We start from the raw sequence: 13,603 nt of genomic DNA, 5'->3' as shown, positions 1-13,603 counted from the left end.
TGATATTCCCACTTCTGCATGGGAATAGCAGTGCAAAGCCCAGAATCTCCATTTCACTCTGAGAGGTAAAGCCACCTCCCAAGTGAGCTAAGATGCAGCCATGTGCTAGGCACAGCCTGACCTTTCTGCAGTGGGAAAGCAAGTTTTACAAAGGGAAAATGGCAACATGATGAGGAGCTGGTCAGCATCCAAGGTCAGTCCTTGAGAGTGTTCCCCAGGCAGCAGCAGCACACCAGCTTTGGTCAGTCATGGTCTTCACTCACATTTCAAGAGGCTGAGCCCAGCACCTCTGAGGGTGACCTGACCAAACCTGAGCAGCCCTGTGATGCCCAAGAATGGGTATGTGTGTGGAGGGCTTGGGTTTTCTCTGTCAGGGCTGCTCTGAGCAGAGCCAGGGATAAGGAGGAGATGGGAATGCAGCAGCAGCAGAGGTCCTGCATGAATCCCATCTCCTCCCCAGCCCATGAGACACATCACAGGGATGCTGAATGGTTCACCCTACACAGAGCTTGTAGCAAGGCTCAGCAGTGGGTGTTTTGGCCAGACAGAGTTCCAGGTGCTGCCTGTGGTTTCTCTGCCATGTGTAGGGTCTGTGCAGGGCTGGTGGAAGGAGAAGAGTGGATAGTGATGAAGCAATGGTGAGCTTGAAGGAAGGCCAACTGAGACACCCTGAGAAACAAAGCAAGTAATAAAACCCCAGAGAAAAACAGCACTCCGCACCCAGCCAGGCCCTCTCCTGGAGCTGCCAAAAAGGCACCCTTGGCTCAGAGGTAAGCAGTCATAAAATGCAGGGAGAGACTTCCCAGGGAGGGAAGGTTTTACCTGTCGAGCAAGTTGATGGGTACCCTCACCCACCAGCAGGGAGTGTTGAGCATGGAGGGCAGTCACCCCTCCACAGCCATCAGCACTGCAGGAGCAGAGGGAGAAACAGAGCCCAAGCAGAGAGACTGGCTGGGTCATTCTCAGAGGGGACCAGGCCCCAGAGAAGGTGGGCTGGGAGCCTGTGCCAAGTGAGTGGGTTGCCAGCCAGGATATATCCTCCTTGAGTGCCTTGGACAGCCTTTGACAGGCTGATTGTAGCTTTGACCACTCTCATCAGACCAAAACCTTGATGGCTGGAGAAGTGGTTCTGTCTGCTTGCAGGGCTGTTCCTCAGCAGCCCAGCCCCACCAGATGGGTCCTTCTCCCAGCCATTGCTCTCCCTCCACTGCTCATCCCTGCTCGTGGGCACAGGTCCTCATGGACTTGCTCAGCAGGTAAAACATCCCCTGCCCACAAAGCTGAGCTTGCACCCCCAGGGCAGATGAATAAAGCACCACGTGTGGCAAGGCCCTGTTCTGCTCTCTGCTGTTTCTCCTTCCCTTTCCCCCAAATCAGAACACCACAAAGACAGACAAATGCCTTTGTTTTCCAGGCAAGGACTGTCAGAATGGCATGTCTCCCTGCATCTTGTTAGGGGTTAGATAAGTCCCCAGGAGCCATGGGGAGCTGTGTCACACAGCACAAGTCCTTGCTGACAGTACTATTGTTAAGAAGGGGGTGCATTTTGGGAGGGCCAGGGCTTTTGCCCCCTGCTTGTTTCTCTCCAAGAAAGTCACGGCTCATGCCTGCTTCCCTCCCTGACAGCTCTTATCCTGAACAGACAGCAGCTGGGCATTCACCAAGGGGTGTGGAGGCTGGCCCCCGTTTCTGGACCTCTCCATGTGCCCCTGGGCTGGCAGGCACTTCATGGGGTGCCAAAACTAAGCTCTAAAGAAGTTGCTTTCTTTTGGTGCTGCCCAGCAGCAAGTTCACGATGCTCCAACCCAACATCTGCACCCAGTAGTGGCCCTTGGATTGTTCCTGCCAGGAACAATCTCTCTGTGTTCCCAGCAGAGCCAGTGAAACAAGTCCAGGATGCTCACCCTGCCTGGTATGGGGGACACCTTGCCCAGAGCTTGGCTTAGGGCTAGGACCTGCAAAGGTTCTGTCCCACTCAGGGCAAGGTTGCACAACAGCAGACCCTGCAGAGACACAGCTTTCCCTATAAGGTTACCTCCTTATCATGGGCTTGATCTGGGGACTACTCTCATCTTCCATCTTCCCTTTGAATGGGAGGAGGTGGATTATATTGCAAATTGAACCTGCCTGGCTAAATATAGCCAGTGCAGAGACCAGGAGAACCTCCCTGGTTTTACCCTGTTTGCTTTGGTGGGAATGGAAATAATGAATCCCAGATGTTGCCTGCTTCTAGAGCAAATGCCTGAGGGCCTGGAGGCCAGTACCTCTCAGATGTCCATGGATTTTGAAGATAATCCACCCTGTACAAGGTATCAAACTTTTAGATGGTGCAGTGACCCTTGATTTCATGGTGTATCTGGTGAACTTGCTGAATAGACAGCATGGACATGCCTCACAGACTAGTTGCCCAGGGAGCAAAGGAAGCTGGAGAATCCAGAGGTGAGGGAGAGCAGGCCCTTGTGTGGGACATGATGATGGGTGGATGTTCTTGACGGCAGGGATAGAGAGATGCAGAGATGGCTCTGCAAAGGGCTTCTTTGGAAGGATCCCCTTCCAAAAACTCCCAAAAGAGCAAAACAGCCTCACCACAACAGTGATGTGTGTGTGCCCACCAGCCTCAAGGGTGTCCCCTTGCAAGGGAGTGGGAACCAGCAGCATGGCAAGGGATGACACATCCCAGTGCTTTCCACAGCCTCCAAACAGTGATAGCATCAGAAAGCGCCCTGCACTTTCTCCCCCCAAATAGCACAGGCCTTAGGGAAATGAGGGTGCCAAGCCCTGCTGAAACACCCTCCCATTTCAGCAGCTGATGCTGGCAGATAACAGACAGCTTACCAGGGTTATTGTTACAGCTGGCTCTAGGGTGGCAGGCAGCAGCTGCCTAGCAGAGCTCACTGCCACTAAATGTTTGGGGCACCAAGGAAGGATGGCACATGTTGAAACCCCCAAGGGGGTTTTTGGGGATTCAGGGTCCCCAGTCAAGCCATGGAGGACAGTCTCATGCTGCCCCAGCTCTGTCCCTGCCAGGAGGATGCATCCATACTGGGGTGAGCTGTGCCACCCACAGGACCCCCAGGGAGAGCAGCTGCACCTCTGCCCAACACAATTCTGTTTTCTCCAGCCCTTGCTGTCTCGTGGGGCCCCATTCCCCTCCAGAAAGGCCAAGCTGGCCTTTTGCCTGCCTTGGCTCCTGCTCAGCTGTTCTGATGCCTTGTGGTCCCATGTGCTTTGGAGGCTCTCCAAGCACGAGACATGTCCCAATACCGGCTCGTGGGCTGGCTGCAGATGAATGCATTTGACAAAATAGATGCAATGGCCCAAGCAGGGTTTGTCTCAAGGGGTAAAATCTGATGTGCTCAAGCTCCCTGCTGGTCTCACCTCCTGAGCACCTCTGCTACTGTTTCTGATGTGTGGAGACTGACATCACAGCCCACACCCTATGTACCACTTCCCATACAAACAAAAAAATGCCAAAAGGGTGTTTTCAGGCTTCTTGTCATTCCTGGCAGCAAAGCCTGTTCACAGCAACCCTTTCTTCTAGATTATCATTCCACACTGGCTTTTACACACAGTGCTTGCTGAAAAATGGCATGCAGCTGAGTTTCGGTCTCAAGGGTGTTGGAGGACGTGCCTCTGTTCCATGAACATATTTCTCCTGAGCACTATTTGTTGGGAGACCTGAAACCAGCATCTGGATTGCTGCAACATGTTCAAACACAGCATCCACTTACAATTTGCATACTAAGTACAGCAAACAAACTTCTGCCCAGCACATCTCAAAAGTCATTTTAACAAAAGACAAAAAATGAGACAGCGAATATGCCTCAGCAGGTTGTTTCTAGGCTTGAAGTAAGCTCAGTAAATGGTAGGTTTCTAAGGCACCTCAAGGACACCAATTTGGGTATTGCAGCAGCACAGAGCCGGTGGACACAGTCAGGCAATAGCCAGCAGCTCTCCTGCTCCAGCACACATGTGATGAAACATCTGCCCCTCCTGCATGGAGCTACATTTCCTTGCCCTTGAACTTCCAGCACTAATGAGCAGCACAGGAATGATCCTTGGCGTCGTATTTTAGCACAATTATTCCTTTCAATCCTGCAGCAGTGGTATGGGGCTGATGTTGCAGGCCCTCTGGAAGTCATTAGCCGACATCCAGACAAGTGGTGGCAAAGTTTTCCCCTCTACAGTCAGCATTTGCTGAGCTTGTGGCTCTGATTTCAAAATTTGTCATTTCTTATAGGTGAGGTTTGAAGCCTTGTCTTTGGTGCCTGCACAACCTGAATGACACATGCTGCACCCCAATGCTGCACCCCAATTCATTTTCACTTCTATCTTTACCTTTCCTTCTATTTCTTTGATTCATCTGAAGAAAACTGGAAATTCATGCCACTGGTCAGAAGTTGATTTTCCACTTTTTTTAAAATAAGAAAAATAGTATCGACTTCAAAGTCCGAGTTGTATGAGGTCCCTAACTGTACTTTGTCTACAGAATTTAAGACTTGCTCCATTCACTCTCAGGATACACTTAGAGGTGTGTCTAACACATCCCAGCATCATTAGTGCAAGGAGTCATTCCTGCTTCCCCAAGCTGTAACATCAGGCTCGCCCAGATAAATCACTTGTCCAGGTATCCTTTGATAACATTTGCTGGATTATCTTCACCACTTGGGAACATATTTCCATACTGATTTAATGAAAGCAGAGATTCTGGAGTCAGCAGAAGTTGGAGTCTCACAGACGGCTCCTAATCCAGGAAATTGGATGTGGTTGGAAATGTTTCAGCAGTCAAAGTTTGGGAGATCCTGCTGTGGCTCATTCCTGATGTGAGGCTCCGTGTCCACAAGATAATAAATCTGAGTTTAGCACACCTAAACCTTAGTCTAAAATACCACAGGCCACAGAGTGGCTGAACAGGTACAAAGGCTCTCTCCAGGTGGAAAGATGTTGCAAATCACTGCAAGAGTCATTGCAGCCAAAACAGGCTTTTGCCACTGAAGAACACTGTGCACAAGTGGGCTTTGGACACATAATCCACAGGCTTTTCAGCCAGACCCTTTCCCATTTCTCCCAGGCCATCACTCAGGATGCCCTATCTATTGCTGCATCCCTCACAAGATCTGGGACAGATCTTCCCTCTTTTGCCTCAGACACTTGCCTGGCTGGGCTTCTCCTTTGGCAGCTGCCAAACCACCTTATTTAGAGCCCCCATCGGCTCGACCCAGTGTTCCAACTCAACCCCACAACTTACACTAGCTGGACTCCAGCCCTCGGACCACAGGACTAGTCTGGATATGATGAGGCATACCAGTGCCTATCAGCTAGACCAGAAGGCATGCTCTAAATCAAAGCTACTTGCAATGATGAAATTCTCTTTCAGCAATCATGTTTCCCTCTTCAGCCTAAGGTGTATTACAGCTTGGAGGTTGGGAGGTGTGAGGATGTCCACAAGGGAGGCTGTGATCTCGAGAAAACGTGCCATCTCAGCATGGAGAGGTCAGCCTGGGATCTTTGAGTGTCAAGGAGAGTGTAGGAAGAGGGCTGAGGCCCTGAGAGAAGAGCTACAATGAGCACCATGAGCAGCCCCAGGGACAGACAGGGATGTCTGGCCCGTTGTATGGGAATGTTGGGTCATGCCAGCACTGGGGGATGGGTTCAGGCCCCAAAGGCATTAAAAGTTCTAGGGCTGTCTGGGATTGCTCACAAGGGTAATTTGCACGTTCCAAGGACAAGTGAGCAGGTTGTGCAAGGAAAGGCTAGCGAGAGGTTAGCAAGTTGCTCCCAGGAGGCAGGTGATTGAAGGACAGGTCACCCTGGAGATGCTCACAGTCAGGACCTGAGTGGGGTGCCTACACCTAGCATAGAACATGTGATGCCTGGACTTGGACATCTGTGTTGTCTGTGAATTTGGTGTGTCCCTGTCATGGCAGTTGGCTCTTCTACATTCCCTTTTCCTGGCCCCAACCTGTCCAGGACACAATCCCAATTTGCAGAAAGCAAGTGCAGATGCAAACACCACCTGCCTCACCCTCATAACCAGAGGTGAGACACTGCTGAAGTCATATCCCACAGTCATTACTCCTCTCTCCACACTCATGGCTCCCTCTGGCCAAGAGTTTGGCATGGACAAGAGCACTGTTTGAAGCAACAGCATTGTATCCACTGAACCCCTTTGGACTGAGCAAAGAAAGCCTTTGCTCCCCAAGTTACAGTGACTCGCCAAGATCAGTGACTCTCCCTCTAATACAAAGCTAGGATCTGAAATGTTATGCAGGAGAGCTAGTGAGGAGAGGGAGGAATGGTGGAGGAAATGATCCCTGTCCCAGCGTACAGTTCCCACACAAGCCCATGACACCGAAGTCTGTTGTGATCTGTCCTTATCTGCATCCTTTGCAGATCAAATGGGTTGCTAAACTGCTGGCACATCCCCTGGCTGGCCCACTGCACACTGATAAGGAAGGAGGTGACAGGTGGTGAAGATTGCCAGCTCCAGCCAGCCTGGCTCTACCCTTCTCAACCCACAGTGGCTCTTCCTACACCACATTGCTCCTGAAAATCACAGGCAAGCACCTCTGTGTCTCCAGTGTGGTGGAGTAGGTGTCAGTACACCTGAGGACACCATCCCTGCCTGGTGTGACACCAGGGTGGGCAGGGACCTTTCCTCCCCTCAGTTCAGCCATCCCTTGTGAGGATGCTGAGGCTGGAGCTTTAGTTTGTCATTTCATCACAATGTCTTTGACCCAGAGGTAGGAAGGCAGACATGACATTGTCCTGGTGGAGGTGGCCCATGGCCTGCAGGCAATTGGGCACCCCATGGCCCCCTTGCTTGTGCTATTAACTTGTTGTGCTAATGCCATTTAATTCAAGGTTTCATGAAAGCCAGTGGGGACACTTGGATTTTTCTCAGACAAATACAGGCTGCCCGAGGTAGACTCCAGCCTGAAACCTGAATTTCCTTGATGTGAATAGCCTTTTAAGCACCTTCTCTGGAACGGTAGCCCCTCCTTCATTATCATCTCTTAGCCATTAGCTGGTCTCTAATCTCCCCAGCAGCATTTGGATGAAGGTCCTTGGACAGACATAACTCAAGGACCTGGTTGCTGCTAAGGCTTGGTCACAGCACCCAGCTGCCAGAAAAGCTGCAGAAAACACAGAACCTACCCCACAGCTTTTAAATGGCCCACTCCACCTCCTTCTCCAAGAGAGCAAATATTTATACATTTCTCTTCCCCATCCAACAGTCCTTTCCAATCCAATCCCCTAGACCACAGCTCCAGCAGCAGCTCAAGTACTTGGAGAGATGCCTGGGGTTTAGTCTCACAAAATCTTGGATTTGAAAGGAATTGATTTAATAACACATATATCCCAAGTAGAGGGAAGCTGACTCTACTTGCTTTTTCTTCTCCTTCTATGAAGCACATGTTGTCCTGCACCACATGATCAGGCTCAAGAGCTGAACCTCAAGCAAGTGACCAGAAGGAGAAAGGGGGAGCAGGCATGTCAGAGCAGAGAAGACCACTTTGGTCTTTACTCTAGTCCTCTTGTGTCATGGAGTGATCAGCAACCTGGCTGAAATCTGGAGCCTGTTTCTGCCCTCCCCAGCAAGCAGGCAAGAGGGTCTGTCTGCTACCTCTGCTGGCATTGATGGGGTCAACTGGAAATACTCAGTAGTGCCACCCTCAGGGGTCATACTGGAGGGGTAACAGGGCTGGGGACTCTCATGTCCTCAGCACAGGGGGAACTGATGGGCCTCACAGCCATGGAAGAAAAAATTGTTTCAGAGTTTCAGTTCTGGGCCTCTCAAGGAAATCACAGAGTGTCTTGTGATTTAGAGACAAATATGCAAGACAAGGAAAGCTCTAAGCCACAGGCTTGGCACACTGCCTGAATTTTTCCCTCCTCTTTCAGTATAATTACAGTTGAGCCATGTAGTAATTGGGTAACTTTTTCCAAAGGAATCCTTTCACCCAGTGAATCATACTTGCCACAAAGAGAACACAGAGGCAGATAAAAGACACATAGACCCTATGGCTTATTGAGATAGAAGCATTTTGCCCCCATCCCCTTCTTCCTCAGGCCCCCAGCTGTGGTCAGGGTAGAAGCAAGAGCCAGGCATGGTGCTTTCCCAGATAATTTCTTCCCAACTTTCCAAGACAGCTTTCTCCTGGCTTACTCTACCCTGTAGCCAAGACGAACTATAGAGTTTTGAAGGTGCCTGTGAGTTCTGAAGAAAAAGGACTGTTTTCTCCCTTTTTTTGTTTCTCATACCTACAGAAGTGGTTGGTAGAAGCTGGGGCAGCAGCTGGGCAGTCTCTGGAGACAGAAAGGATTCATTGTGCAGTTGGGTGACCCTGGATGCAGCTTCATTCCTCTGTTATGGGGGCTTCACCTGGACTACAAAGAGTTTCTGAGGCACTATGTGTGCTCAGAGACATTTCTTCTAGTCCTGATCTAGCTTGAGCTGAAAAGCCCCGCCCTCATCACAGACCCTTCCCGCCAAGTCTCGATCCATATGTCCATTTTCCATGTGGGATAAAAGCATTGGATAATAAAACATTCATTGTAAAACTATTTTCCATTGGATTCATGGTCACACACAGCTGGATCTTTTCCTGGAGTGGCTGCTTGGAAGAGCTGTGTTCAGCATCCTGGAGAGGAGGCTGGGTGAATGTGGGAGGAGGCAGCTCTGCCTAATAGACCCTCCCTCCTTCCAAAACCAGCCCCTGCCACCCTTCCCATTGGTGCATGGGGGTGGAGAAGGGCCGGGACAACTCATCTCTCCATCTATTTAAAGGCAAGGGAGGGGCTGTAGGAGCTACTTGCCTGGGACCCTTGCACGTCGGTGGAGAGGAGCGTGTTCCTGCAGAGCAGCACCATGTCCTGCGTGAGTGGAGAAGGGGATGGGGCGGCTTTGCTGGAGGTGGGACTGGGTTGGCTGGGTGTGAGGGTGCTTGTGCTGGCTTGCACATCAGCCCCAGCCTCGGAGGGTCTGTTAGAGTTGGGTGCCTGCTGCTGGTGAGGGACAATCCCTGCTGCATCCACTACAGAGGGCTGGCTGCTATTTTGTGTTCTGGCAGCAGTGGTTCTTTTTTCCTGTAGGATTCCCATGTGGGGATCCTTGCTGGGTTGAGTCCTAAGCTGGGGTAACCTATTTTACTGCAGCTCTGCTCTGTAGAAGCTGCTGCAGTAACATTTATTGCTGTCTGAGCATCTTCTCCGGGCAGCCTTGCAGCTTGCCTTCTGGCTGAAGTTTTCATGAGTCATTGAATTGTTATTCTTCTCTTTTTTGGAAGGAATGTGCCCTACAGAAGTGTTCTGTGAATGTCAAGGACTACATTGAAATACCTTGAGAGGTTAGAGAGGTTATCTTAAGAACAGGTATCAAGAGTATAGGGCCAAACTCTTTACAGAGTTACCCAGCAACAGGGGAAGGGGCAAGAGGCACAAACTGAAATACAGGGAGTTATAACTGAATATGAGGAACAAATTCCTCACTGTGAGGGTAACAGAGCACTAGAACAGGCTGCTGAGAGGTTGTGGAATCTGCTGCTCAGAAGGTATTCAAAAGACGTGACACTCTGCAACCTGCTCTATGTGAACCTGCTTTAGAGGGGGGTTGGACTTGATCTCCAAGATCCATTCCAGCCCTAACTATTCTGTGACTGCTGGGGAGATGCTTGTGTTAAAAGAGAGATTGCACTTATTTGATGAATTTGCCTTTCATTAGGCTGAGGATGATTAAGCAGGAATTGTCCCAAGAGCAGGCTTATTTTTTAACGTGGGATAGGAAAAGGTTTTCAGTGTTCTTGAGGTTTTGGCTCTGCTGTGATGAAAGATGAGTATGTATGGGTTTGCCAGGATACTTTGGTCCTCCTATGGAGAAGGTGGGGAGCAGGTGTCTCTGTGGAGCAGAAGACTTCATGCAGATACTGAGCCTACATAAAAAAAAAGCTCAAGCCATTGGGAGATGGGAAGCAAGGTGTCTGAGTCCTTGGACCTGAGCAAGTCTTGAATCTCAAACATGAGCTAGGGGAAGGGAGTGGAATCTCCATCCCTGCCACCCATCCCAGACAGGCTTGTGTGGGATGGCACGAGACCCGCAAGGCACATGGGTGTGTTTGGGATGGGGTGGGTGTGATTGGGGTGTGCAGGTGCTTACACTTCACTGCTGTGCAATACAGGTATGTTGATGAGAGCAGCAGGAGACAGATTAGGAAATTGAGCTCTAATCAAATGTGCCATGTGACTGGGGTAATTTCTCTGGGATATCCTTGCTGCAATGCCCTAGGGCAAGGGAGCTTCCCTGTTTCTCCATGGGTCCAAAGCAAAGCATGTCTTGAAAGGCAGCAGGGAAAGCTGCCAAGACAGAACAAGCGAGCCAGCAGGTTCTGAGCTAACATCTCTGCTTCCACATTCCCCAGGGACCAGTGTGCACCAACTTGGGTCTCAAGCCCGGCCAGCGCCTCACTGTCAAGGGGAAAATTGCACCAAATGCCAAGAGGTGAGTTGTGCTGTGCTGCCCAGCCACAGCCAAGGCACTGCACTGAGGGGTCTGCAAAAGGACTCTGTCCCTTGGGTAAAAGAGGAGAAGGGGTTAACACCAGCAGTGCTTCCAGTGAGTCATCACCTAATGCACATTGCAGTCACAGTACTGCCAAGGGACTAAGCCAGAGCAGATGTGAAGTTCCAGCTGCACACGCTGGCAGTGACCACATCCTCTCTAGTGCAGGGTAAAGGAAATGGAAGCTGTATCTCTACTGAGATTTGGTTTGAGACCATCTGTTCCACTACATCCTCTCCCCTGCACGAAGGTGGCCAGGAGTAGGGACATTTATGGTGCCCCAGTGGATTTGACTCTCACATGGTGGTGTGGAAAGAAGGAAGAAAGGTGGTGAGCAGGCAGGTGGGCTTAAGTGGAAATGTTTCCCTAAATGTGCAGGTCTGTGGCTGGGGGGGCTCCTTTGCAGGTCAGGTGGAGCCTGTAGCTGCTGTACCAGCAGTAGCAGTGTTCCAGGAAACATGTCCCAGCTCTTCCCAGTGCCTTTGAAGTTTGATACTGTCTGAGTGAAGCCTCCCAGGCTTTCTCTTGCCAAATAATATGCCTCTTCTCATCTGGGTAAGAGGCCTGAAGGTAAGGTGGACACCAGGCTAGGAAACTTCCTCCCACTGCTGTTGCAGATACTTTGGGATAGCTGATGACACGGTAATTATTTCAGCTGCCTGCAGCATGGGGAGAAGGCAGTGGCTGTCAGGCAGGATGCAGCACTAGCTAACTGTTCAGGACTGAGAGGAAATCTATGGAAAGCAACTGACTCCTTGGGAATTGGTTTGGATATATGACAACACTGTTCAGGGCACTGCATGCTGAACCATTTTCTTGTTAAAAGCTTTGAGGACACCAATTGGTGTTTCTCCCAGGGATGCCACTCACAGAAAAGTGCCCCTTACTGCCACAGCACATCTTTTTAGAGAAGCTGTGTAATTCAGCAAAGGGTTTATCTTAGGTTACCCTCAGCTGGGCTTGAAGGCACAGACACTGCAATGCTTATGGTAATGAGAAACATTCTACCATGGTATTGATTTTATTCTTTTTAGCTGTATTGATGTCTGCTTTTTTTTTGTCTGCAGCTTTGTGATGAATCTGGGCAAGGATGCTACCCTCCTTGGACTTCACTTCAATCCCCGTTTTGATGCTCATGGTGATGTGAACACCATTGTGTGCAACTCCAAGAAGGTGGAAGAGTGGGGTGCAGAGCACAGGGAGGGTGTCTTTCCTTTCCAGAAAGGGGGCACAGTAGAGGTGAGGCATGCATATATTTATATGTGTGTATATATATACTCTCTGTACATCCTCTGGTGAAAGGAGGGTGTTTGGCACAGGACACCCAGCTGCAGGGGCTGTCTCAGGGCTTCTGCTTGGCCAGTGCCAGAGCTCTGAGCACTGATGGAGGGTGGGGATCAAATGTGCAAGCTTTATCTGGCTCAGAAATGTTACTATTGAACAGAGCAGGGAATGGGCATCTCTTGGGAGACCAGAATAACACTCCTGGCTGTTGATGAACAGGTTATTCTACTGAGCTTGTTCACCCTGTGAAGCAGATGGTGGCACAGCAGTGCTGCAGAGGGGAAAGGCTTGAGGAAACTTTCTCTTAACTTTTCCATTTGCCTTGCAGATCACTTTTGGTGTCAACCAAAATGATGTGACAGTCCAGCTGCCAGGCCACCAGTTCACATTCCCAAACCGGCTTAACCTCCCTGTCTTTGACTACTTTGATACACAAGGGGACTTCACACTTCAGTCCCTCAGCTGGGAATAATTTCCTCTGCCACCTTCATCTCAAAGATACAGAAAAAGCAATCAATAAATAAGAGTTTTGGTGTACTAAGTCTCAAAATCTCATCTGTTTAATATTGCAAGTCCTCATGGGTTGGGCACCTTGCTGGGAGTGGGTGGATGGGGGTGGCCAGTTTTGCTTGAGTGCCATAAGTGGATGCAATTGTCCTAGCCTTGGTCCTTGAAAGTCATGGATAGAGAAGTGGGTGAAGGTTAAAAGTCCAAGGAGGGTTGCAGGAGGAGGCACTGGGGCTAATTGTCACTGCAGGGACAGTAAAAGAGTCCAAGGGAGGTCACCTGCTGTTGAGGCCTAGACTGACACCTTATATTCCCTGAATATATTAACTCCATTTCTACCTAAACTAAGCACTCCTGGCTAACATCAGATGGCATTGAGTGGTTGTGCTGAGTGGGGCATGGGGTCAGGGGCAAGTCCTCAACTGTGCTAGTTTTGGCTGCAGCCTTCTGTAGAGGCTGGTGCTACTCCTGTGCCTGCTTGGGACCTCTTACTGCTGTGTGGAGACAGTAGAAAAGCTGCCCTGCTGGGTGTGGCAGAGCATGTAGAGGGTTCCTCATCCAAACCCTTTCTTCCAGTAACTGCAGGAGAACAAAGTATTGTGCTGTGGCACATAAGAGTAGTAATGTGGAAGTGTCTGGTTTTATTCTCCCCCCTGTGCTTTGCCTGTTCCATCCAGAGCTGAGGGAGGCAGCAGTGTCCAGCTGGAGCGTGGGATGCTAAGGCTGTGTGCACTGTGCTTTTGTTCCTGTTTTACTTGGCCCAAATGAACCTGAGCACTTCAGTCTAAGCTGAGGCTAGACTCTGAGGAGTCTGAGGCAGTCAGGCATGTTTGATGTTACTGCACAGCTGCCTCAGGGACTCTCTCAGTCTAATGCTGCCTTGGCATTGCTGTTGAGCATGCTGTGCCTGGTGGGTATGGGAAAGGTGGGATCTGCCCTATCCCCAGTGCACAGCAGTTACCAGGTCGGTCTGGAATGAAAGGCTTGACCACAAGCAACACAAAGCACTAACAATTTGATGTACTACAGGATTCCCTGCAGGCCTGGCTGAGCTAATTCCTCACATTAAGCTGTTGCAGAGCAGCTGAGGAACAGGGACTTTCCCCTTCAGCAGCTGTACCTGCCATTCTTATTTCATAATTCATGAGGCTCTGCCAGGTCCTGTGTCCTAGGTACCCATGCAGAGAGAGGCTGGACTGCCTGAAATTGTGGGTCTGAGGAGGAAGAGAGATAAGATGAGAGCTTAGCTGAAAG

At 50.2% G+C, this 13,603-nt stretch overlaps 1 protein-coding gene across 1 annotated transcript; it reads left to right on the top strand.

The window, feature by feature from the left end:
* Positions 1-8,747: 8,747 nt before the first annotated feature.
* Positions 8,748-12,379, top strand: LGALS1 (galectin 1). The gene is made up of 4 exons (XM_079303339.1): positions 8,748-8,881; positions 10,419-10,498; positions 11,626-11,797; positions 12,171-12,379. The coding sequence occupies exons 1-4, from the start codon at positions 8,873-8,875 to the stop codon at positions 12,312-12,314; spliced, it is 405 nt and encodes a 134-aa protein (XP_079159465.1). The 5' UTR covers positions 8,748-8,872; the 3' UTR covers positions 12,315-12,379.
* The last annotated feature ends 1,224 nt before the right edge of the window (positions 12,380-13,603 follow it).

This window comes from Erithacus rubecula (genome assembly GCF_903797595.1).
Source record: "Erithacus rubecula genome assembly, chromosome: 4".
In the NCBI taxonomy this organism is placed as follows: Eukaryota; Metazoa; Chordata; class Aves; order Passeriformes; family Muscicapidae; genus Erithacus; species Erithacus rubecula.
The sequence above is the reverse complement of the archived record's forward strand: the minus strand, read 5'-3'. Positions and strand labels throughout refer to the sequence as shown.

Excerpts from the sequence above, each read along its gene's own strand:
- LGALS1 (XM_079303339.1), top strand. Across the intron at positions 10,499-11,625 it reads ATTGCACCAAATGCCAAGAG|CTTTGTGATGAATCTGGGCA; the intron begins GTGAGTTGTGCT and ends TTTTGTCTGCAG. Across the intron at positions 11,798-12,170 it reads AGAAAGGGGGCACAGTAGAG|ATCACTTTTGGTGTCAACCA; the intron begins GTGAGGCATGCA and ends TTTGCCTTGCAG.